The 24,202-nt window shown below is 43.4% G+C and overlaps 1 protein-coding gene across 6 annotated transcripts in view; it reads right to left on the bottom strand.

Annotated features, from left to right (window-relative positions):
• The window catches only part of LOC114881830 (homeobox protein cut), a 96,761-nt gene that overhangs the window by 39,082 nt on the left and 33,477 nt on the right, over positions 1-24,202 (bottom strand). For all 6 annotated transcript variants that reach the window (XM_029198710.2, XM_029198714.2, XM_046285471.1 and 3 more), the window contains exon 3: positions 11,443-11,643. In XM_029198710.2, the coding sequence (XP_029054543.1) occupies positions 11,443-11,643 (201 nt within the window). The remainder of the gene's footprint in view (positions 1-11,442; positions 11,644-24,202) is intronic.

Raw genomic sequence — 24,202 nt, 5'->3', positions numbered from 1 at the left:
AGGATCGAGGAAGAGGATATCAATAGATTTTGGGAACGATACGTGGCTTCGCAAATAAGTCACGAGGAACATTAGTTAAAAAGTTATATCGCATCGTATCGGTTTGAAAAGCGATGCGATTCGACGAGCAGTGTTCACCTCTTGGCATAATCGGTCCGCGTTGTCATCAGAATTAACCTATTAACGCCCACCGTCTTAGCTGGCCTGCCAAGAGTAATCGGCTCCGCATCGAGATTTGGACGGGCCGCGAAACACCAACATTTGTCAGCTAGCTTGAAAGTCCGCTTCAACAAGTATCTTTGGAAGGGACGGAGAAATATTGCGACGTGTCTTCAGCGTTTCGTCCCGGTAATATCGGGATGCTTTACTCGAGCGATAAATCTGTAACGCCACGCCGGCCGGGAAAACCGACCGGTGGAATTTCTGCGAGGACACCCGCGTGAAAAACGAGACAAAGAAAACCAGTTCAAACTTACGCCGTTACTTTTAATACCTCCTTTGTTTAAGTCCATTGACTTACCGGTACATTTGGAACGGACAATAGGGAAATTTATTTGATCGGTAATCGCCAAAGTAATAAGAAAACATTTCCCTTTGTGAAAATAAAGTACTTTTTGTTTGACCCATCACATGGTGGAACTGATAGACCACATAACAAGATAAATTTAATTAAAAAACCATGGATTCCTTTTTTGTGGACATTACGCGAAACTTATCCCTATTTTCAGAATTCTTCCATTCACGAACAGTGTAAAGAGTACGCGGTGCTAACCAACCACTCGACCCGATTCTCCCTTTTCCCCCCTGACGTTTATCCGAAAACTTAGCTTCGACAAACAGCAGAGTTCGAAGCGTTTCAGCGAAAAAAAAGGGAGTAGGAAAAAAAGAAAAGGAAAACAACTTCCTGCCGTTGGTGGCGAAGCGACGAAAATGCGAAGGGAGATGAATAGAAGCGCAGAAAACGAAGCAGAGAAACAGCGGGCCCGGGGATGGGGCAGGCAGCAGCCGTCAAAAGTTGCCGAACTAATAGGACGATTTTCAGCGCGGAGCGTTTAATTAAATTAATTATATGCGCGCCTCGGTCGTAATATAAATTGTGAGCAAGCGTCGGGGACGAACGCGAAGGGTGGGGAGGAGGGGATGGTGAGTTCCGGTTGTGCGAAGGCTGGTGAAAAGGGTGGGGAGAAAATGCCGTCAAGCTGCGATCGCCAACTTTGATAGTTACGTTTCATCCATCTATTCCAAATACGTTTTCCGCGGGCTGCTTCGACGTAAAGTTCGAAATCGGAACGTTGCGCCCGTGTACATCTGATTAAAGTTACGGTTTTGATGCTTCCAGTGGGATGACAATCGTGTTTTAGCCGGGACGCGAGACAGTGTTGGTGTGTTTACCACGTCTACGGTTAAATTTGAACACAATTTACCCGGGCATCGGCAGGTGGCACTGTTTATGGTTAATTTTTTATTGTTCTAGTAACATATGCTGATTCCAATTACACTTTTCCAACGATACCCGCACATTTCTCTAGTTCCATAAGCATCTACCTAGCTGAATTAGTACATAATGTATATAAAAAAGCAACAAAATCACAAATAAAAAAAAAAACAAAAATGTACCCTTTAAATTCAACCTGCCGTCTAGTTTACAACAATCGAGTCCACCGCAAGGGTCGTAGAGTTCCATAAGGGTAGCAATATTCCTGCCTCTCTAGATGGTGGAGTGGCCGAAAGGTTTGAAAGACCTGAGCCAGGAAACGGACTCGCGGCTTCCTTCGGGTTGCGCACGCGCCCCTCCACCAATATTTGCACACACGCAGCCGTGGATAACAACGGGGGTGGTTGCAAGCCCTGTGCTGCGCCTCCTGCGGTTTCTACGTCTCCAGATATAAAGCGGCGAGGGGTGCATACACGCTCATCGGGGTAAACAGGGAACTTTCCAGGCGGATGGCGATCCTTGCGAGCCAGACGGTAAATACATTTTTAAATAAGAGTTTTTTACTTGCTACCGGCCCCGGATTTCGTCCCCGTATCGGGGAATTATCCTTTGCTTTGAGCATTATCCTTCGGCCCGTAGCTAGGGATGCTTCAAAAGGCATCCACGGACCGGGACACCCCCTTTACCACCACCCTCGCACTCGCTATGCCTCCCTTCCGATTACCGTCTGACTTGAAATCGGGTAATACTACTTTGCACGCCAGTTATCGATGACTTTTTCAACGAACTCTGCGGTTCTCAGAGAATGCCAGGCCAGAAATGCTTCTTTCTTTTCTTTTTCAAAACTCTTCCCCTCTTATGTTTGCTTAGCCCCATTTGTTACATTTTGGTGGCACATCCTTACGAATGTTAAGGTTTTTAATTATTCACAGCGCCTCGTAAATCCATTGTTCGTGTCTTTGGCTTTTCTTTCTCGCTCGTTTCCATATTTTCTTTTTTTTTTTCTACTCCACCACGTCCTCGCCGCTCGAATTCAATTGTGATTGATCACCGACGGTGATTGAGGATTCGAAATGAAAGCCTCGCCAGTCTCGGTAGCAAAGACAAAAAGACGAACCTGAACCGTCTCTGCTTCTCCTCCTCCTTTTCTATTTTTCTTTTTTTTTTTTTACTCGGCTTCCTTCCCGTGGCTCGGCTCACGAGCCGGCACAGACGGCACGAATAATGGAGTAAAACTCATACGACTCCATATCGGTGCGATAAAAAGACAGACGGACAGACAGACAGCCGAGCTCGAGCGAGAAAGACCCCGTACAAAGGAGGGATTAATTTTAAATATCATATACTTGGCCGGCTAAAAGCGAAGGTGGAAAGGGCTCTCAGTCGCCGTGGAAACTCGGAGGACTGATAAGTTACGTCCTCTCCCAGCTTTCCAGGGGATTTCCCTTTTTCGCCTGGTATAACGCCACGATTATTTCGCTGCTGCCTTAAAAATGGCCGACTGCTTTTTCCTCCTACTTATTTATATGTTGGATTTTTCGATCGATCCAACGCTTATCTCTGTCCACCAATAAATTGCTGTGTTTTCTTTCAGGTCAGAAGCTTTTCGAGCCGTGTTCTAACGTCTCGTTTCAATATTAATTAGTCGAAATTGGATGTTCATGGAAACCTTGAGAATCTTGAAAGAATTAATTGGCATAACGAGCTTAACGAGTTGCATCTGTTGAAACATTTGAATATTAATACTGCTACAGGGTCGAATAAGACGAATAATTAAAAATAATAATGGATATATGATTTTGAAGGAATTTTGTCCGTTATCATATTCGTATTTGCAACAATAATTTCTAAGGCGCAAGCAGTTCCGCCTTCGGACAAAGCATCCTCAGTCTATCATCAAACGAACGTTATCATTTTCAATTCGTACGTGGTTTTCGAGACGTTGAAGATGGTTTTCACGGTAGAAAATGAACGGAGAGGAAGCTGCGGCAGGGAACAATGCAGGACCACGAAATCGCATCAAGCTTAGCGACAATGCGGAACCCACAATCTAAGAACTCCAGGCATTATATTACGTTCCATTGCGTAATAATACACCGGTTCGCGCGATACACGCGCACTTTTTGTTCGGCTACGAATAAACGTCGCGGGGGAATTCTTATCTGACGATAATTCAACAACGCGGTTGCTGCTTGTATCGCCCGCTCGATTTACTGTATACACCGTGACACCACAACGCCAAGGAATGCCGCGCTGTTATTATTACACTTTAGAACCTATATTCCACGAACGTTGCGCCCGAACTACTAACGAGCCTTTGACATTCTGCCAATTCGATTGAACACTGCCCGCCCAAAACTTCGCATTGTTTCCGTGAGGATGCATCTGAAGATATGACAACTGGTTCCGTTGTTTACCACTAACTTGTCTTGGACGGTGATGTTGGTGAATCTTTTCGAGAATATTGATAAATATAGCAATAAGTTAAGCAATCAATGATGTATTGCAAATTGTCACTAATAAACATTAAAATCATCAGAGCCTACACTGTCTTATAAGAAAACACGTTCATCTTACAAAGATTTAATCCTATTATTTCATAAACGGGAAAGAAAAATATCTTCACTTCTCCCCATATATATTTCTCAAATGTTCATCGCAACAAAATTACGAACCATCGTGGCATTTGCCGTGAAGTCGAATCAGGGTGGCAAGAAGGGTGGCCGATGAGGAGAGAGCGGATCCCGTGGCGGATTAATCGTGAATTATCAATCGACGAAGTCGAGTCGAGTCGAGTCGAAAGCCGAAGGAGAGCCTCGGCACCCTCTGGTCGAGAGGGCCCGGAGGGCTTGCTGAACGACGTTTCTGGTTAATCACGTTTGCGGAAAAACGGAGATAATTCCTGGTCGTCCGTCTGGACGATGGAGGCGTGTACGTGGCGCGGAGGAAAGGCACACGGGTCTCGCCGGTAGATATAACCGTGTAGGATACGAGGGGGGTGAAAAAAGTGGGGTCGTAGGTGATCTCAGCCCGTGTATGAAGCTGGAAGCGAGGCGTGGGAAGGGTAGGGATTGATATTCGCGGGCACACGGAATTTTTAACTAGCCCAGACCAGCCTTTAGTCGTTCCGCCGCGAAAGCGCAGCAGAAAAGTTATGAATCTAATTTTCAGCGTATTTGTGTCTCAGCCACCCCTACCCTTCTCCCTTTGCTCCGCCATTGCCACCAGGAACACCTATATCAATCCCCCTTTTCCGTATCTCCCTCTCTGTCTCTTTTCTCGTCCCTGAATACGCGCGTCCCTCTTCCTCTCTGTCTTTTGCCTCGTTCCACCTCTTCTGTCGTTCGCTTTCGCGTAATAAAGCGCGCCGCGGCTTCGTTAGGTTTTTATCTCGGCCAGCAAAAAAAATTAATTTCGAGAGACGCCATGGTTTTTCCACCTCCCACCACCCTCATACCACCTTCGCTCCTCTATCCTACCCCTACGGCTAAGTACGTACGCGTGAGGAGATGGAACGGGTTTCGTACGAGAGACGTTTCCTTTTTTTACGACAAAGACTTGGCCAGAGAAACTAGAAACGTGATTACCTTCAGGTTTAAAAGACACCTAAAATTTGAGGACTTTTTATGTGGATTGTGGACCTGCGTCTGCGGTAGCCGCACATCGCATCATCGCACTTATTACCCTCAGGATCATGCTGGTACGCCATCATAGTTAGTTTCTATAAATCTTCACTGATTTTGATAAGAAAAGCTTGTCTTCTCCCGATGAACCTCTACGGTCAAGGAACATACACTGGTGCATTGCTGTTAAGGCGAAGGGCACAGGTTTCAACTCCAAGTCCTCCCTTCATTTACCTATCCCTGTCGGTTCCGCCTCGCGTGCTCGATGTTATATACTTAAAACCGTAATTACGATATAATCAGTGGCCGCCGTGACCAGATACGCATCTCTGGGATGAAAGAAAAGGGTTGGAGGGGGGCGATCGATCTGTTCGAACTGGAAAACCCTTTTTAAAAGTATACGGATCAAGGGTGAAGGTGCAGGTTGGTAGTAGGAGGGGGCTTAACCGCTGTCGTTGAGCAGGCAGAGGAAAACGGCCTTCCCCGGCTACTTCCGACCACGCACACGCGTACCAACGTCCAAGCGTGAACACGGTCGGTGGCGCGCGCGTGCGGGCATGTTCGTGTGCAGGGGGCGGAGAAACGGGTTTTACACATCGCGTAAAAGTTAGTTCCTAATTATTCAGATTTTCTAATTAATGTTTCAGCCGACGATGATGGAGCATCCGGCTCGTCTTTCCTCTCCCTCTTTTTTCCTTTATCGAGCGCACTGTGTGCGCGGGCGCTCTCCTTATTTGTAATTGCGTCGACCGTCGGGAAATTAGCCGATTCCAGACCTATTTTTAATGTGAATTTAATACTCTCGTGACGAATGGTACGATACTTGGTAAAAAGAATCGAGTGATCTATCTTGAAGCGTCAGGTCTGGCCGTTATAGACCCTCTGGATCTTTTCCTTTTTTTTTTAATTGATCCCCCAGGTGATGATCAGTCATAAATGGTTGAAGGATTTTGAGAAGTTTTTCATGATCTTCATTAGGGTAACTCAGTATTTGGAAAATTTAAATATTTATTAAAATCTATAATTCATCAATATGTAAGTGATTCTAAAAGTTTCATTATTGTCAATAAAAAAAAAAATCTAAAGAAAATGATGGATTTAAAACACTAATCTGCTGACATTCTATCAAAGCGTTTCGACGACGTGTAAACGCGATAAATAATAAAGAGCACTTTCGCAAAGAGCCGTCATTACGACAACCTTATCAGCCGTTCCAGCGTCATTAAAAACAGACTCTAAGGATGTTGCCCGAGTATATCGACAGATGGCGCTGACTCAAGAGCTATTCTCACGTGCTCAAGATGCTCGCGAACTAAAAGAAATTTCAGAAAAATTGATGCTCAATTGTTGAATAAATTGCATTTATTCAAGAGGACAGTTCACGCGTTCGTAATAATCAAACGAGATGAATGTGCCTACTGCACATTTACGTATAAATGTTTACGAAACAAATATTAGTCCGCGTACAAAAAGAGGACGAGACAAAGAGTTAAAAATCTGCACGGACAGATGTCCATTTTGTTTGTACAAAAGGACTATGGAAATAAATTTTCCGTATTTCTTTAGATCAAAATAGCTATGTATCCAATGTAAGAGGGTTGAAAACGATTCAGTAAAACTGTCTTTGTCTAAAACATATGCATGGTTCTCGTTATGAACGCAATTTCACGGGTTACACAGATAAGAGAACTGGCTTGCAGGTTGGCTAACCTCTAAATGGGAGAAGGGATGCAAAAAAAACGAACAAAGGCAGGGGATTGTTCTGGCCAGTTCCTATATTTTGTTCTACTTGAAACTTACGGAATGAATATCTAACGATATTGGCTGTTTCCGTCAGGCTGCACCTCTGACTCGCATCATTTACAGTTGAGTGCAAATATTCCTAGGTTTTTACTCGAATTCAACTACCCTTTTATCCCTAGATTATTCACTTTTTACTTCCAATATTATCTACGTGGAATTCAAGAAAAATGACAAATATTGTTGTTAAATTAATCTTGAAATTTATAAAATGTTGTAGCAGTACGGCAGAAACGACGAATCTCTTGACGTTATCGATTTTAAAATCCAAATTTATGGCGCTGTTAATTAATTGTTTACTCGTTTAACAGCGATCCGTACAAATATGATAAGAAATAACCTAAATTCGTTTTGAGAGAAAACGTTTCGTTATCTCACTGAAAAATACGCTTACAGAAAGTTTGAACATTCTATTTTGCAGTCGGTGTTAATGTTTGCTCGAGATTATGCTCCTTCCTCGTATCGAGGAATGAAACTATGTAGCCCATCCCGTCGGACTGACCCAGACCGTTTCATCGAAATCCATCTTGATTCGCTGAAATCGTGACGGGCCAGATCTCGCTAGTCAAGATTTTCCCGAGGAGGAGAGTCTTACGTAACCGTGAAAGCCTCGGTTTCTCCATTCACCCACTGATCTGTCAGTCGGCTTGTAATCCGTTTCACAACAATCGGTTTCACGGTGCTCGGGCTCGGGTACCAAGCGATAAAATTCGTCGTCCCGTCCATAGCGATCGTTGCGATGTGAATTGCGCACTCGATTGCCTCTTATCGCGCCAATTATCAGCAAATCTTCGTATCAGGGCAAATACGGTAATATCGTGGCAGGGACAAGCGGTTGGCCTACCGGCGCTAACAGCATGGCCGTGCCATCGATGTCTTCGCGATGGCTTCGTCGTCCACGTGACCGACGCTGATGGTAATTATTGATAAAAATAGATGCACAATGTGCTGGTAGAATGTTCGAAGATTTAAGATGGAGACGAGCATTGGGACCAGTCATTTGGGCGGTGCGTTGTTTGCGATGCTTAAACAGGTGCGAGGATATGACATATGATGAATTAAGATGACACTCAATTGGGAATTATAGAAAGTGTTAATTAAAAGAAAGCTATACATCTTGCACTGCGACATTGACAAGGAAGGATGCTAGTACCAAAAATGGCCAGTAACTCATGTGGCGTACCAGTACATTTATAGCGCCATTTGTCATAACCTTAAAATTAAATTCTATTTGGGTTTTTAACCTCTTCTTTTGATCAAATGTTTCCAATAAAACCTTCTGCCCCGAAGGAATACGTGTTTAAAACAAAAGAGGACGTACCGTCAATTTCTTTTTAGCCATTTTGACGAAAGACAATCTAGTGACGGGTGTCTCGATAATACAGGAAGTCTCGTAGTTACAAAGATTCTGTTTCACTGTCTTAGGAGGAGTGCAAATAGCGTTCTCGGTTATTTCTTGATCTATCGCTCTCCGTACATTAGCCAACGTGTTTTGAAACACTCGCCGAGCGTATTTGTGTTGGCATCGGCGGCGCGTTGTCTCTCTTTCATCTCTCCACGATGCCAGCCTCTTCGACTCGCGTGAAACGCGCCTGGAAACCGAGAAAACGCACTCGCTCGAAGTCGTTAGCAGGCTAATTGCGAGCTCGTTTCAACCAGGATGACTCGTCCTGAATCTGTTCAAATTTTTCCTTGTACAGATCAAAGACTTCGGCGACTAGTGTCGCGAATGCGCTTGTCAATCATTTACCGAGGCCACAGACGATTCTAGACCCGGTGGGGTCTTAATTGCCTGGGCGAGGTTACGATGCTTGGTTGTATTCAAGTTATATCAATATCAGCCTTTTTAAAAATGATACGTTTCAAATTTCACTCCCGTCTGACAGAAATCTCAAAGCTACCCCTTCCTACGTTTCTGTCGGTATAAAAGAAAGAGAAAAAGGAGGACACAAAGTGGTCAAACCCTTCACTCACGGTTTACGAAGCTGAGAGTCTTGTAAGAACCTCTCGCGCCCTACGAGGAGGGGTGCATAATGCGAGCGGCACGGGAGCAAATCTTTTAAACAAAGGCGAAAACACTTAAAAGCGGCGCACGCTCGCGAGAAAGGAGTGATAAAAACACCGCTAAGAGTTCAATAAGTATCCTGCTTAGAGCCAATAATGCCGCACCCCCTTTTCTCCACCCTCGAACCCCTTTGCACCGCCACTTTGCACCGGCTGCTACTACGGTATTCCCGTATTTCGAAGGAAATCGTTTGCTTCAGCCTGTTGTAATCTCGAAGCCGATAATCCACTCCCCCTCCACCCTCCTCTCGTGACTCCTTTTTCCACCCCGTATCGAAGGGGTGGACGGAACAACTACAACTCCCTTCTTTTGAACGACAACGACGCCTTTTCACGGATAAGAATTTACTTCGCGGACAATGTCTTTATCGAGAAGCCATCGTGAACGCGACGGGGATGATTTTTATTATTTCCCGATTAAGGGGTGGAAATGGTGAAGGGGAACACCGTAGATGGGCCACTGGCCCGGACACGATAATGAGGAGTAAATAATGCGACAATGTTGCCGGGGAAGGAGTTGGTGTTCGATTATCTTCGGCTGACAAGGGGGTGGGTATTAATGGTTGTGCCGACGATGAGAAATCAATTGATAGGGATTTGCGTCTCCAGCAACTGCTCGATAATTCCCTACTTTCGGGCCTCTGCAGGTAGGTACTTCTACGAAATAAGAAAAGTTTTTCATTTTCGAATTCAATATTCTCATTTTACTTTAACTTCTTCGCTGATTCATTAAACATAGATTGTAATCGGAATCATTCTTCTTGCCTGTCAATAGCAGGAAAGTTTTCAAGTACAGCAGAATAGATGATTGTTCCTGTTCCCACGAGAGTATCTTTTAAAAAGCAGGTTCATGAAAAGTACAGTTAAATGCTTTCTACCACGGCGACTGACGTATTTCAGTTATAAATAACGCGAAGTCATCATTTTATATCGAGGACATTCGAATTTGCAAAGATTTTCCGATTGTCTGAAGTGCTGGGCAGGAAAGCAGAACATTTCTTATCTGTTCACTTATTGAAACAAATTAAAAATAGAAACTGGTTGTTCGACAAGTATCGTCATTAAAGTCTTTTTTAAATTATATTTGTTGCAATGAAGATATTTTATAATTAAGTGGTTCTTCGTTTTCAAACACTTTTTAATTAATAAAAATCACTGAAAACCTGTTTTTAATTGTAAATTATGAAAGAAGTCACACGACGTTCAAGATGGAGGGTAAAGTATATAATAAATGGCACTTCGAGATACAATAGTTAAATATCAAATTTCAAGCTTTCAGTTCGCTAGCTTATTCGTATTTAAAAAATGCTTGTTGAATAAATAAATGAATCGTTAAATGAAAAGCTTAGAACGGTTTAATGCTTCTATGGTACGTTTCGAAAAGAAAAATGGTGCACGATATCGCGAGAAATTGACGACGTAGCCGTGTAATTAAGATAAAAGGGCAAAGATTGCTAAATCAGCGATCACGTGTTAGATAAGGATCTAGTTTAACATGCATTCGTGGATCTGTATCAATCTCCTGCTTACGCACCGTTTCGTTGGAATCAAGTAGCACTCACGTAAATAAATATTCTATTGAAACTCGTTGTGAAATGTTGTGTCATATAGATTAACAATGCTATTACATTAATTATTGAAAAGGGAAAAGAAGATTTTTTTTTAGCGTTGTATGAAAAATATTTTTTAAAATAATTATTGTGGCTACCCCGTGTGCCTCTTGCGCAGTTAAAGGGTTAAATCCGTCTCTAGAATCATCAATTTGTCACGAGTCCTTAGGTGATTTCAATCAATGGGAATAAAAAATGAAAGCAAATCTGGATTCGATTCATCACGGTCCCGTTTCAACGCTGTCAAATCGTCGTCGATGAAAAAAAAAAAAGAAAAAGGAATCTCCAGTGAGATTCTCCTCGTTTGGCGCCGCATGAATATTCATCGATACACCGTCTCCTATTTATGATCTTCTTTCATTACCAATTCCGTCGGTTCGCCGACTGCCATTAGTCACACTTTGCCTACCGAAAGCGTGATTCGAGCCGTTTATCGCGAATCGGGAAGGTGAAGTGCACTCGGACGGGGTGTGTAGGGGGTGAATTTCACCGGCTGGTGCGCGCGTGCTTCCTGCGTACGATCCGCTGAGAAAATACGGATGGGGCAGAGAGGGAGAGACAAGCAGTGAAACAGGGGATGAGGGAGGGTAACCACGTGCCTTCTCTATCGAGTACGTCAGTCATTCAGTTCGACGCGCACGCACCGGAAACCTCCACGTGCAACAGTTCAACGGAATTACAGAATCATGAGGGGTGAGAACCGAACGTGTTAACCCCATTGGCCACTTTTCATACTTTAACGCTTCAAAGACTATACTCGAAGAAAATGGGTGCTGTCTACAATTGTCGAAGGAATCTATTTTGAAAATTAATATGAAGTAACACTGAATTATTAATCCCTAGGAATAATTAGTATCGGCTTCTCCGGTCACAATCAATTTCATGAAATTCTCGAAAATTTGAGACTTACCTCTTTGTCCTTCGCTTGCAATTCCTGCTCCAGGTTGCTGTTCGGCGTCCTCCTGGGATTGCTGGCATCGTGTACCTGCTGCTGATCACTTCCCTGTGGTGTCTGAGACAATTTATGTCCCTCAGTCTTCGAATTGCCGTCGTTCGCGGCGGCTAGTTGCTCCTTCAACGCGGACACTTCTTTTTCCGCCAGTGTCGCCCTCTGAAAACAAACATACGCCATATTAGATCAACCGATTATAAGAAATTCTACTTAATTTTAAAGCTACAGATGATTAGAACGTGTCTTTTTAAAATTTTTTATTAAGGCTAATTTCTAGAGAAATTAAAAAATGGCACTTGTGTCAAGGACCGACATTTTATCAATATTCTTGATACAAAATGGCTACTTCTTAGTCAGAATGGACAAGAGAAATGAGAGGAAGAAACGAAGGAAACATTCGTATACGATAAAATCATTGCTCCGCTATAATGACAAACACATGCGACCCCATCCCACCCTTTGAAATGGTTCAAACCAATCTGTATAGCCACGGCATATGTTTAAGCCATCAATCGGCATCTGGAAGCAATTAAAGTAATTGCGAATTCGATGGCAAGGTATCGGAACACCGCGTGTACTGTCGGCAACAAGTCTACGTCAGTTTTTTGCTCGATGCATCGAAGTTGATCAATCGTTCCGCGAAATGGTAACGCCAACTTCTCTATTGGAATCGCACGGTAACACGGAATATTCTATGCTAGTGCTTCTCAACATTTCCATATACTAAAACACGTTCACGTTGTGCTAATCTAAAATTTCCAAAAAATTTGTGAAAAAGAATGTCGAGCAATCAAAATGAACATTCACGGATCAGGTGGTGCTTGAAGTATTGAAAGAGAAGCCGACTAAGGGGAAAACAGAAGTGACGGCGTAAAAGAAGTAGAATAAGAAGAAGGCAGACTAAGAGGGAGTTAGTAATGACCCATTGTTTCCTGCAAAAAGCCTTGACGATGTTATCGATAATTACGAAATGATACGGGAAGCATAAATACATATCCGAGAGCACGATGCACGTTCATTGGAATGGCGGACAAGTATCGATAGGCTGTCGAGTCTCATCCTGTGTATTTGTCACGTTATACTAGATGATTGTAACGGCAAGGGAGGGACGGGGAAGAGAACCGAGGCTGATGGAGAGGATTGAGAAGATCGCCGATAAAGATCGTCCGCCCGCGATCGTCACATTAGCGGCGGAAGTCGTTGAAAGATAATGGCTTCTTTGAACGTTCCTAACGACGCTGCTTTTGTCGTTGTTCTATCAACAATCGGCTGTTAAGAATTTAAGTTACCGGATTACGGAAAACTCGAACGAATCTTCCACTCTTTCGATTACTTCAATCGTCTTTGACTATCCAGTATGCTTGAAAGAACCTTGATTTCTAACGTGAATTACTGGAGTATCGTTTGGACCAATTTTATTTGAATTAACGTCTATTCGAAGGTGATTCTTTCTTTAAAAGCTATATTATCCTTTTAACCCCCATAACCATGGCAAAGGTAATTTAAAAATATCCAGTTCGATTCGAACGTCAGACAGCAACGATTACGTGATCGCCTTTCGACCCTGAGAGCAGAAGGGAGGCGTTCGATCACAGCCTAGCTGCTTCGTCTTGGGTCCGACTCTCGTCTTACACCCCTTTCGTAAATTGACGGTTATCCAAGTTGCACACAGTGTTCTGAGCATCGATCGATCGCCACTCACCGATTCGATATACGGGAATCGCGGCTCATTGCACGGTTCCGACGTGTACAAGAACCTGCTTCGAAGGGGGCTGCTTTTAGGCCGGGTGGTCACGCACTTTCGGATCAACCGGCCAGGGCATCGATCGAGTTTCTGTCTTCCGTTGATGGTTTTCACGTTTTCTACCTGCTGATCGTGAATACCTAGGCCTAAATGTAGATGTATCCTTAATTAGGAAGACACTTAATTTAACCTAATTTAGAAGCACACTGTATTGACATGCAAATTAATATTTTTGATCTTTTTATTCAAGAATCTCAAAATTAAACAATCTCTGGTCAACAATGACCACGCGTGCTTAGTCTGGCGGTAGTAGTGTACGCGCGCGAGTGCGAGCGCACGGCATGCGAGTGTCGCAGCTGGCGACGCGCGGTGTCGAGGCCGTCAAACGCCAAGCATTCTTTGTGTTCCGGCGGCAGAATATCCCGAATAGATCAGCCTCCCTCGCGGCTCGTACACCCACCCCCTGGCGTCGCGCGACTTTCTATTTTTACCCTTAGCCCCGAATCATCAACGTGTCCCGTTCTTTTCTACTATTTATTTCGTGACGGTTGACTAATGCTCGGGAGGCATCGGGAATTCCGGCGGGATCGATGTGTATTTCGATGTGACCTGCACCCATCCGCTTCTGCTTCCTTAGAAAAGTTCTCTTCGACGAAGAACAGACTATACATCTTGAAAATTAACTTCAAACGAATTCTTAATATAGAACTATGAAAAAAGATATATATACCGAATGTTTGGGAATTAAGAGTTGTATTTTACAAAATAAATTAATTAAATTTATTTTCAAGGGATTTATTAATTTTCGTCTAAAGTTTGACTGCAAAATGTACATTCTTAGTAGTCAAACACGTTCCTATGGTGTTCGAGTCGTCGAAATAAATTCTAACGACCGTAAGCCACGCTATTCCCTCCCGCTTTTTTTTCGAAGGAAAGAAAAAACCGCGACATTCCGGAAGCAGGCAAATAAAGTAATTTATACAAACCACTAAAACGAACATCTAATTAGCATGAAATGCACCGCTTACTTTTACGGGCATGTTTTACCGCGGCTTTGGTTTCAGTTTCCATATTCGCGTGATACTACCAGCCATTTCGTTTGTAACCACTTTTGACACGCTGTAATGCTGCACGATTATGCGTTATTTTTATCTCTATAAATACAAACCGTGAAAAATATTTTCCCTGTTTTGCATAACTGGATGTACAATTCTAAAAGATTTTTATTCGATCGAAAAAGCGTTCCTTATCGATGGGCATTGATTACGACTGCACATAATTATCAAATCGTTAAATACATACATACATTTAGAAAATTACCAAATTTTAACAAATACATGTACTCAAGATCGTAGTCAACATCATGAATACCGTGGTAGCATAATGTGGTGGCAAGAAAGGGAGGAATGCCTTACACCAGTCGTCTTTATAATCTCCCGTGGGGTAACCAAGGGGGTGGTAGGGTGGATCAGCCGTTTATGACTACCGGCGCGGTTATATACATTTTTTTGGGGGGATGGGAGGCAAGAGACGGCCGTGATATTTCAAATTTTCTCATTACACCTCGAGGTGCGAATGATCTCCAACCCCCCCAGAGTTCTCTTGAACTCACCGCCAACCCCCTTCGTATCCTCCTTCGTTCTCGCTACCCTATCTATCGCAGTCTGTCTCTGTTTATCGCACCGTAGCACCGTTTCACCACCACCTAACCCTCCCCCCAATCACCTCCCCACAGTCCCCTTCTTCAATCTCACACCAACCAGCCATCAGGGTGAACCCCTCTTGTATTTATTATTAAGATATCGACCGGCTCTAAGTCCCGGGTACGTACTGTGTAATATGCGGCGGGAAATACTCGAAGCATACACAAGTCGCGAAAGAGAATACCGTTCGACCCCTCTTACGATCTTCTCACCCACCCCTTCCAATACTGCTTTCAGTTTTTTTCTTTTTTTTTTTTCTTCGTCGAGAGTAGAATACCATCGATGCTAATTCGTGCTTTGTTCGGGACACTTTTTGTGCACTGCAGAAACGCAAAGTGAAATAGACGAGGGAGTGCTCTTTGTTTCGATCTGATTAAATGGCGTAGCTGATTGGCGACGACTGAATTGGTAGTAGTCGCTAAAGCGTCACGATTTCGCAGCCTTGTGCACACTAGAAACGAAAAACTGCAACTTTTGGGTACTAACGAGTTAAGATGAATGAAAGTGATTGAAATAGAATATAGGTTAGGTTAGATTTGAGGTTATGCCCGGTTATTGAAATTGACTCTGGGTCAACCAAATGTGTGGACTTAAGTGCATTTGAGAAATGAACGGTGACAAAAAAGGGGGCCCAGAAGGATAGAGCCTTTCAAGTTTCATATCAAATTTCAAAATTTCGGTCAATATTTAATTCACGTTACACTCTAAATCAAACTTCTGAGCAAGGACCTCAAAGAACCTCGAGGTATATGTATGTCCCTAAAACCATATGAAATTGTTCGCAATCATTAAAAGAAGTCCTTGATCTTGATCGAAAAAACCGCCAGTAGACACGAAGAAAAAGCACGTGACCCAGGAGTTCTTGCCGGTAGCTGACGGTCTGGGAGGTCCATTAATCGTAGGACAATAAACGCTCTCCTCTTCTCGAGATACTTTTCGGAGGGTCATCGACCGTGTCCCTCCGTTTGCTTTTCTTCGAAGCATGTGTGCCGAGGACGGCACTCCATGTGGCACAGGTTCCCACGTGTGGGACCATGCTCGAATAGAGGGCGACAAAGAGGACGTGTCTTCCAATAAGAACACGGCTGTACGGTAATATTTAAGAAATGTCAATACGTTGTCTCGGGGGTGGTGGATGAAGGGTTCGAATGGAAGTTGGGCGAAAACTCGACGACAATACCGAGGAACGATGGGGACATCAGTATCCCGGGGAACTTAGCCCCGAAGGCATCGGTTAAAAAACCGAGGAACCCCTTTGATGTTCCCTGTGGTCCTAATGAAAAATTAAAGCCCCTTCTTAAACATCATTAGACACGGCCATTCTTTCAAGTCCTTCGACATACGCTCTTACATACCCTAAAGATGTCTCGTATTTTGCCCTCAAGGGATGATTGAGTTTAAATCAAGACAAGCTAATCGATGTTGCAAATTTTTGAAACGAAATTACGAAATAAAGGGATCAAAGTCAAGTTTGGGATTTGGGCTCAATTAAGGTTAGGTACAACCACATATCAAACTTCAAAAATAAAAATTTCCAAAGCACGTGTTTCCCAATTTCGCAATTTTTTATTGATGTTCATTTGGCAAAAGTATTTAGTACCATACGTATTAATTATATGACACGAGTTTGTTAAGTTGTTTGAGGTTAGGTCTCAGACTTATTTTTAATCTCTTTTTCTCAATGCAGCAATCATTCCCTCAGCAAATTCCAGACACACGTGCGAGTCAGCACCCGAGATATTCTCACGCGCGATCCACTAATAAATCACGATGGCTCTAAGAAAAAAAAAGAGAAAAGAAAAAAAAAAGATTGGTGATCATGTGCTGCGGAAAGAGAGAAACGGGCTATTTCTTTCAGCCGGCGTTCCTAGGAAGCGTTGGTGTCTACTTCCTCTTCCAATACGGTCATACAAAGGGGTCGGGATCGTTCAGAAAAATCGTCACGTGATACTCTTGCCGCTTCAGAACGAGAGGCATCGATCATGTCACTGCATATGGCGTTCATCGCCATGCTTTTAATTAAAGTCTCCAAAGTAAACTATTATTTGGTGAACAATTTTAAGTAATTAATTTACGGTGTAACAGAAATGATTGATAATCGGTAGCAGCGTTTTCAGATAAAACAGAGAGAAGAAAACGATCAGTTCGGGCCGAGGCCGATTTTTTCCGAGCGTAAAGCTCTTGGGGATTGGGCCGCACGCGCAACAAACGAATTTCGCTTCGGACAATGGAGGACTTGATACGCCGGAACCAGTGAAAGGGACGGCAGCTGGTGGGCAGGGTGATTGTTGAAATTTGCATGAATCGATCACGATTGTTTGGCCGCGAAATGATCGCGGCACCACACGAGGAATAATTCGCAATCCGTGTACAGGCCGAACCGGCCAATCGAGTTACCGTTTGCCATTTCGATTCTGCTCGGTCCAACGGACGACAATGGCGGTACGGCAAAAGCAAATCATCTTTGTGATCTGAACCGACTCCTCTCTTTCTGTCCTCAGATTTTCTATCAGACTACCCCCCTTTTTCGCCATTAACCTCTTGAAATTTCGTTATTTCGAATTACGGTCTTCATTGATTTCAGATGGCGCTACATTGTTTCTAATAAAGGTCTTTATCAAATTCCTTCATTATTAGGCAGTTCCTTTGATGTACATATCTATGTCCATTTTTTTATGCAGCATTGATCATGGAAATCTAACCTAACTTTAGATTTAATTAACAGTATCTCTATAAAGAAAAAATTTGGAATGTCTTGTGTAATATTTGTTTTCTTATTTTTTTTATAAAGAACTGAGCAATCGACAGCATGCTTATGCAAAAGTAAGCCGTGTACGAAGATATATGTGTCAAAGACAGGGAGGACTTTTAGTGGTATCGGTACCTGAGCGAGTACAATACGGGGCTATATTTTTATAGGACCACCACGGGAGTCTAATGGCAGAGCATGCCAGAGGGAGAGGGTAGAAACAGGGATTTGGTATAGACGTCATTGTTTCCGTTCGGCACCCTTCTTCCACCTCCTCCGTTCGACCGAAAACTACCCCCTTACAACGGTGTTGGCTGCCATTGAAGCCACTTTTTCATCTCTCCTCTGCTTCTCTTCCCGCGTTCTTCCACACATAGATTACAATATTACCGCCTGGCCCACCCTCGCAGCCAGCGCCGTTAGCCGCGCCGCGACGCCGGAACGCGTCCTCTGATATATACGCGCACTTCTGATCATAACATAAATTTTAATGATGGCCGTGATGAAAATATAAGAACGCAGCGATATTTATGGCGCCTGGTCCGGCCAGTTTCCTCTGCGTACAACCGTCAACCACCCCTTTTTTTCCCATGGATCCTGCTCGCTCGCGACACCCGCACCCCTATCGTGGCTACTTCGAGGAGGATGTAACCCATCCTCTTCCCTCGACCAATCCAGGAATTTAATTGTTCGCGTTCGTTCGATTTTAATTTTGCTTCGTCTCGTTGCTAATTTCCTGCATCTTCTTCGTCCCTTATTTGCATTTCAAAAGCCGTCAGTCGTTACTTATTTACAATATTCTAAACAAAAGATAAAGAGATAATTTATCAAACGATGAAGCGAGACAGAAAACATCATAGAAAGAGTAAAAATTGGTCCACGAGTAAATGTGCTAAGCTGAAAACTAGCCGTGCAAAATCGAAAGCCATGAAGACGGAAAGAATTCATTTAATCGTATTCTCGCAAGGATCAACGTTGATCTACTTAGTCCTTGATCCCTGACGTCCCTGTAGTTTTCGTTTTTCCGCTTAACAAACTCCCTCTGGTCCATGCTCGTCCTCCTTGCCCCGCACTTTTGACGCTTCGCTTTTCAAATCCTTTGATTCTCATCTTTTTCGAGGGCTCGGAAAACGTCGATGCGCCTTCGCATGAAAAAGGGTTTCCTTCCAGGCCGTCCCCTGATTGGGACGATAAAAGAGGGCCGCAGGGACCGCGCGCGCGCGCGCGGAGGAGGTAAAACACTAATTAGTTATCAAAGGCTGAGGAAGGGTTTGGTGACAAAATAGTAGATCCTGAAACGAGCTGCACCCTCACCCCTCGCGACAGATATACTACCACCATCAAAACCCTCTAGTTTCGCTTCATACCGTGCTCCCTTCTTCCTCATTTGCCCGTACACCATCACCCGCCTTCTTCTTCGTCTTTGGATACCATCAGCCCCCGCACTGTCTTAATACTCGCGGGAGGACGAGGCCTGTATTGATTTTCGAATCATTAATTCTACCTCTAATCAGAAGTTGGTAGGATAGTGTGCGTCTATATAGGGACACGATACACGTGTCGAGGAGAGAACGTAACCTCTCTGCTTGCTACGAAGGTGCACGTATTTTTGACGAAGACGCCAGGGCAACTGACAGCTGCTGTAATATTGGTGTATTTTAAATTAGAAAAAAAATTAATACTCTGACTGAAGACAGGATGGTGATAAAATTGCTAATGAGAAATATTTCTTTCCGCTAATAAATTTATCAATTTCAGAAACTGAAATTCCACTAATTTAAACGGGATTGAAAATCGGAAAATGATAAAAGTAGTTGAGTAATCAATGTTGAAATTTACGTGAAATGTAGTGTGAGATTTAGCAAAAGTCTGTCAAAACGATATAAAATGAGGTAAGAAGTGTTTTGCCAAGAAATGAGTCACTAGTAATCGTCGAATTCCTGTCGACGCTGTTCGTGAACAACATTAGTCTTCGAGGCTTCTTTTTCGGAAACGGACTCGTTTATTTAATGTTACGTGCAACCAGAGGAGAGATCTATCGAAAGATTGTTTCTTGGAACGAATCGAATCGTTATATATATACATCAACACGAATATCGCTAATTATAGCGATGAGTAAGCAATAGTCAGGCTACTAGTGTTTGTCATTGGTAACATTGTAGCTTCGCTTTAACCAGAGTATTGATACCTATAAATGCGATCATAAAATTATAATTTCAATCGAATTTTATTTATTATTCAATATTCAAGCTTTTTGGAAATTAAAAATTGAAAGACTTAAATAAAAATCGTTATCTTTTATTCATTTCTTCGGTCTCGAAGTGGCTATATCCTTTTGTAGTTTTTAAGTATTACAGAGCGTCAAGCCCTTGTTTCAACCCTCGATTATCCTTTCACCTGCACGCCACTTTGTTCTTTCTTGCGAAGCGAAGGGCTGTTAAAAATTAAGTAATCGAATAAACGCGACTCACCCATCAGGGATCAACGATGGAATTCTCTCGTACGAGCAATACTAATTAACCGAGACATCGAAAGCGAGTTTCCTCACTCCCTCTCCTCCCAGCCAGCGAACCCACCCTCTTTCAGCAGAGAGTAGCATAAGAATCGGGCGTTACGCGCTTAACAGTGGAAAATTGCCAATTTTCCCGATAATGAAAATTCTCCCGTTCTGGTTAATTCAATTCCCTTAATTTCTTCGCATTGAAGCGAACCGCGAAGATTACGATTGCAATCGCGAACCGGGGCTTATTTCCGGTGGTTCGATAGGATTGAATTATTTGAAATCGCTAATTTCCTTTGTTAAATTGTGTATCTGTCTTCGTTCCTTTGTTCTTAACGAACATAAAATTCACTCGAATACTATATTTAATCACCTTTGTATAAGAAGGAAAAAAATTTCCTTCAGAAATAAAGAAAGAAGGATTCGAGTAAATCGCGAATCGTTGAACTTTGTTAATGCCTGAACAAAGAGTAAGCTCAGATATATCTTGTCATATATCTCAAGGTAAAATTCCGAAGCGTACGCGATCAGGCAGCTTCCAAGTTCAAACGGATGACGTTTAAGGTTCGACGTGGGGCGCCAGTAAATTTTCGCCTTTCCACGAACCACGAGGCACCCGATGATCCGTTGGCCAATAGATTTATTGTTGTGCCCTGATAACGTCGGCCGCGATTCGTGTCGAGGACTGTGACACCTCTTTCTCTGTCTGAAACACGTCGGAATGCGATTTACGACCGTCTCGATAAGGAAACACTATCGTGATACACTTCACGATTGCGACTTTTTCATCTTTACTCACCAACGGATCATTCTGAACCGCCATGCTACTTATTAAAATACTATGGTAGGCAGTGGTGACCCAAATCACAAATTGAAGAAAATTCGGAGTATTTTCAAACGATTATCAGTTGCGCTATTTAATTGGCAGCTCTGAAAAGTAGAGTCAAATACAATCGATTGAAATTAATTTCTTTTTTTTTACAAGGTACACTTTTATGAAGAATCAAAAAAGAAGAAGAAATAAAATAATCGTAAGTTGTTACAGTTACATGAAAGACGTAACGCGTGCCAGGGCTACGTTCCCACAGAAATTTCGTGCCGCGAATTGGCTGAGAGTTCATCGTCGCCATCGCAATTCCCGAAGGACGGCGCGCCTTTTACCGAAAGAATTTTAACTCGACACAGAGCCACGTAGCCGAACCAGCCGATCCATAGGCGCGGGAAACTTCAAAAAGGTCTCTCAGGAGACAGGCTGATTACTCGATGAGAATACGAGCGTTTCTCGGTATACCCTTTTCCTGTTGTTACCCTCCCTCTTTTTTCCTTTAAACAAAGACTGCCGGGACGAAACTTTCATTCCCACCTTCAACCCTTTCGTGACCAACGTTAAAACAATGTGACCGTAATACCTTCGAATATGGATAAGATCAATAAAGGACCCTTTCAGTAAAGTAAGGTTAGTTTTCAATTAAACGCCATAATTGATACGAATCATTGAACAGTGTTTCTGAGGTTAGAATTCATAACCTATAACTGCTACTAGCGCCATCTACTTCGTACAAGTTCAACGACTTGTTTTCCTTATCAATTTAGTGTGGGTGTACCTAGCAAATAAGAATGCAATATATAGTAATGTATAACAAAAATGGAAATATACTAATTGATCGAAACACTTTCTACCCTTACCCCTTTCAATATTCACCCTTACTTACTTCCTTCTCGCTGTTTCTACACTCGTTATTGAAGTGTATGTGTTTGCGAATGGTCGGTTGGACGAGGGTTTCGATTCGAATCGATTTGAATCGAAGCGGAGTCGATTCAAAGGTGGGTTCGAGTGGCGTTGCCGATTAAACGAAATCGTGCAGCCCTGACTCGTTCAGGCTAGAAACTTCTCCTGAACCGGTTGTTTGTTTCTTTTGCCTGAATTCTCGAGTCGCGAGCAACGAAGCGCGACATCAAACGCATTCATCCCTACGAATGCCACCCCCTTCGTCTCGCACACGAGCTGCGCTGCGACTGCAAGGATTGAACAGGTTAAACGATAAAATCGTCCGGAGGTCTTTTGAGGAATGGATTTCTAATGATTGATAAAGATAATTAACCGAGTACGCTACGGGAGCTCGACTCCCGCAGCTCGGCAACCCTTTGATTCCGCACCCAGCCCCGCGCTCTTCAGCGACCCCCTCCCCCCGCCATCCCTGCTCGTCGTTCTCGGCTTTGAAATCTCCCGTCTGTAGAAGCGATTTTCCGCCAACCCCCGCACCGACCCGTTTCTTCCCAGTTGGCGCCCTTCTTTTCACAAGAAAATTCGAGTCTCAGGAGTTTCGTTCCGGCATCCATAGACCAGGCATATTTGTTTCCTTGGGCGAACATGTTTAAGGATCATGTCTGGGCTACTGGATGCTACTAGGTCGCTTATGTCTTGGTTTTTTATTTCTTGGCATTTCCTTGCTCTTTGGGGCACGTGTACTCCAGGTCTGAATTATCGACCGGTGCAATTAATTTCCCTACAAACTACCAAATTATGAATTTCAGAATCTTCATTCAGGAGTCTGGTCTGCATATTTTCCACCTAGATAGTCCATCGTGTCTCTTTTGTTCCAGAACGTCACAGGGAGTTCTATACTCGCGTGAAAGCAATTTCCTTGATACCAGTAGCTATCTCTCGATCTCTTATCCTGTCGATCGTAATCGGGAGACACGTTGCAGCAAAAAAGCTTGCCAACAAAAAAGAGGGAACAAGAACCGCATGATCATTCTGTCGAAGTTGCACGTGAATCGGGAAAACCTAGGAGATAGTGGCGGTGGTGGGATGGTTGGGTGAAAATAAGCGATAATGCGACAGCTTTACTTAGCTAATTAGGACTCTCTTCCTTTCTCCGTTCGTTTGGGCGTCGTTTTCTCGCACATCTCTCAGCCACCCCCGTTTCGCCTCCCATTCTCTGTCCGCGCCGCTGACGTCGGTCTCCTTTCACCGCGAGTATTAATTCATTTAGATATTATTTTGCGAGCCGGGCATTAACGTTCTCAATCAAATTAATTAAATCACTCTTCGTCCGGTAGCGTCCGGAATCCCTCTCCTAGATCCCGGTTCTTTTTGCGAGGCGCACGCGTGCGGAGACGAGGTGAATTCGAGACGGGAGAACGGGGTGGATTTTCGGTGAGATCCGACGGAAAGGAAGAAGGGAAGGGGGTGGCGGGGCAAGTAGAAAAGCGACGGACGGCGGGAAAGGGGTTAATGTAAAGGTCCAGGATAATTACCCACATGGCTGGTAATGCGTATTTCACTTTGATCAAGTCTGTGTTTTTCTTCGTTCGCCTATCAGACCACCCCCACCCTCTCCTACACGCCCACGGCTGGCCGTTCTTTCCTCGCCTCCGAGCCACCCTTACATCGTCAACGGGCCTCTGATGGGTAGGTAACCGGGGCTTTTGTCTTTGCCCCGGCACATTTTAATTATTTTAAAGCCGGCCCGCGAGCGTCTAATTTCCGCCGCGGACACGGCTCTGTGTTTTGCGAAAAATCCTCCAGGAGGATAGACCGACCGACACGCAGACAGACAGAGATACCTCGCGGACGAACGAAACTGCAGCGCAAGGGTGAATTATATGCGAAGTAGATGGTACGGAGATTTAAAATTGTGGAAAATTGTAACGAGACGTCTCTCTACTACTGCCTTATCACGCTTTTATCTCTGTTAGTTCACTGATTCTTTTCAGTTTTTGAAAAACGAAGTTTTGGAAAATGAGTTGAAAAGATTTTAACTCTACTGTAGCTAAGCAGCTGTAAAATTCTAATTTCCATAAACCAATTGTTGTAAATTATTAAAAGAAAAGAGGAACTAAAAATAATCTCAAATTGATCTTTAAGATTTAACTTTTATATACATTGCAAACATACTTTAAGTTGTTAAAAAATTCTGAATTCCACAAATGAATTATTACGGATTATCGATTGAAATATAAGAGCTGCTTGAAGAATCAATCGAACAAATCCCATTGAATTGCGAGAAAAACGTCGA

This window comes from Osmia bicornis, chromosome 1 (genome assembly GCF_907164935.1).
Source record: "Osmia bicornis bicornis chromosome 1, iOsmBic2.1, whole genome shotgun sequence".
NCBI lineage: Eukaryota > Metazoa > Arthropoda > Insecta > Hymenoptera > Megachilidae > Osmia > Osmia bicornis.
The sequence above is the reverse complement of the archived record's forward strand: the minus strand, read 5'-3'. Positions and strand labels throughout refer to the sequence as shown.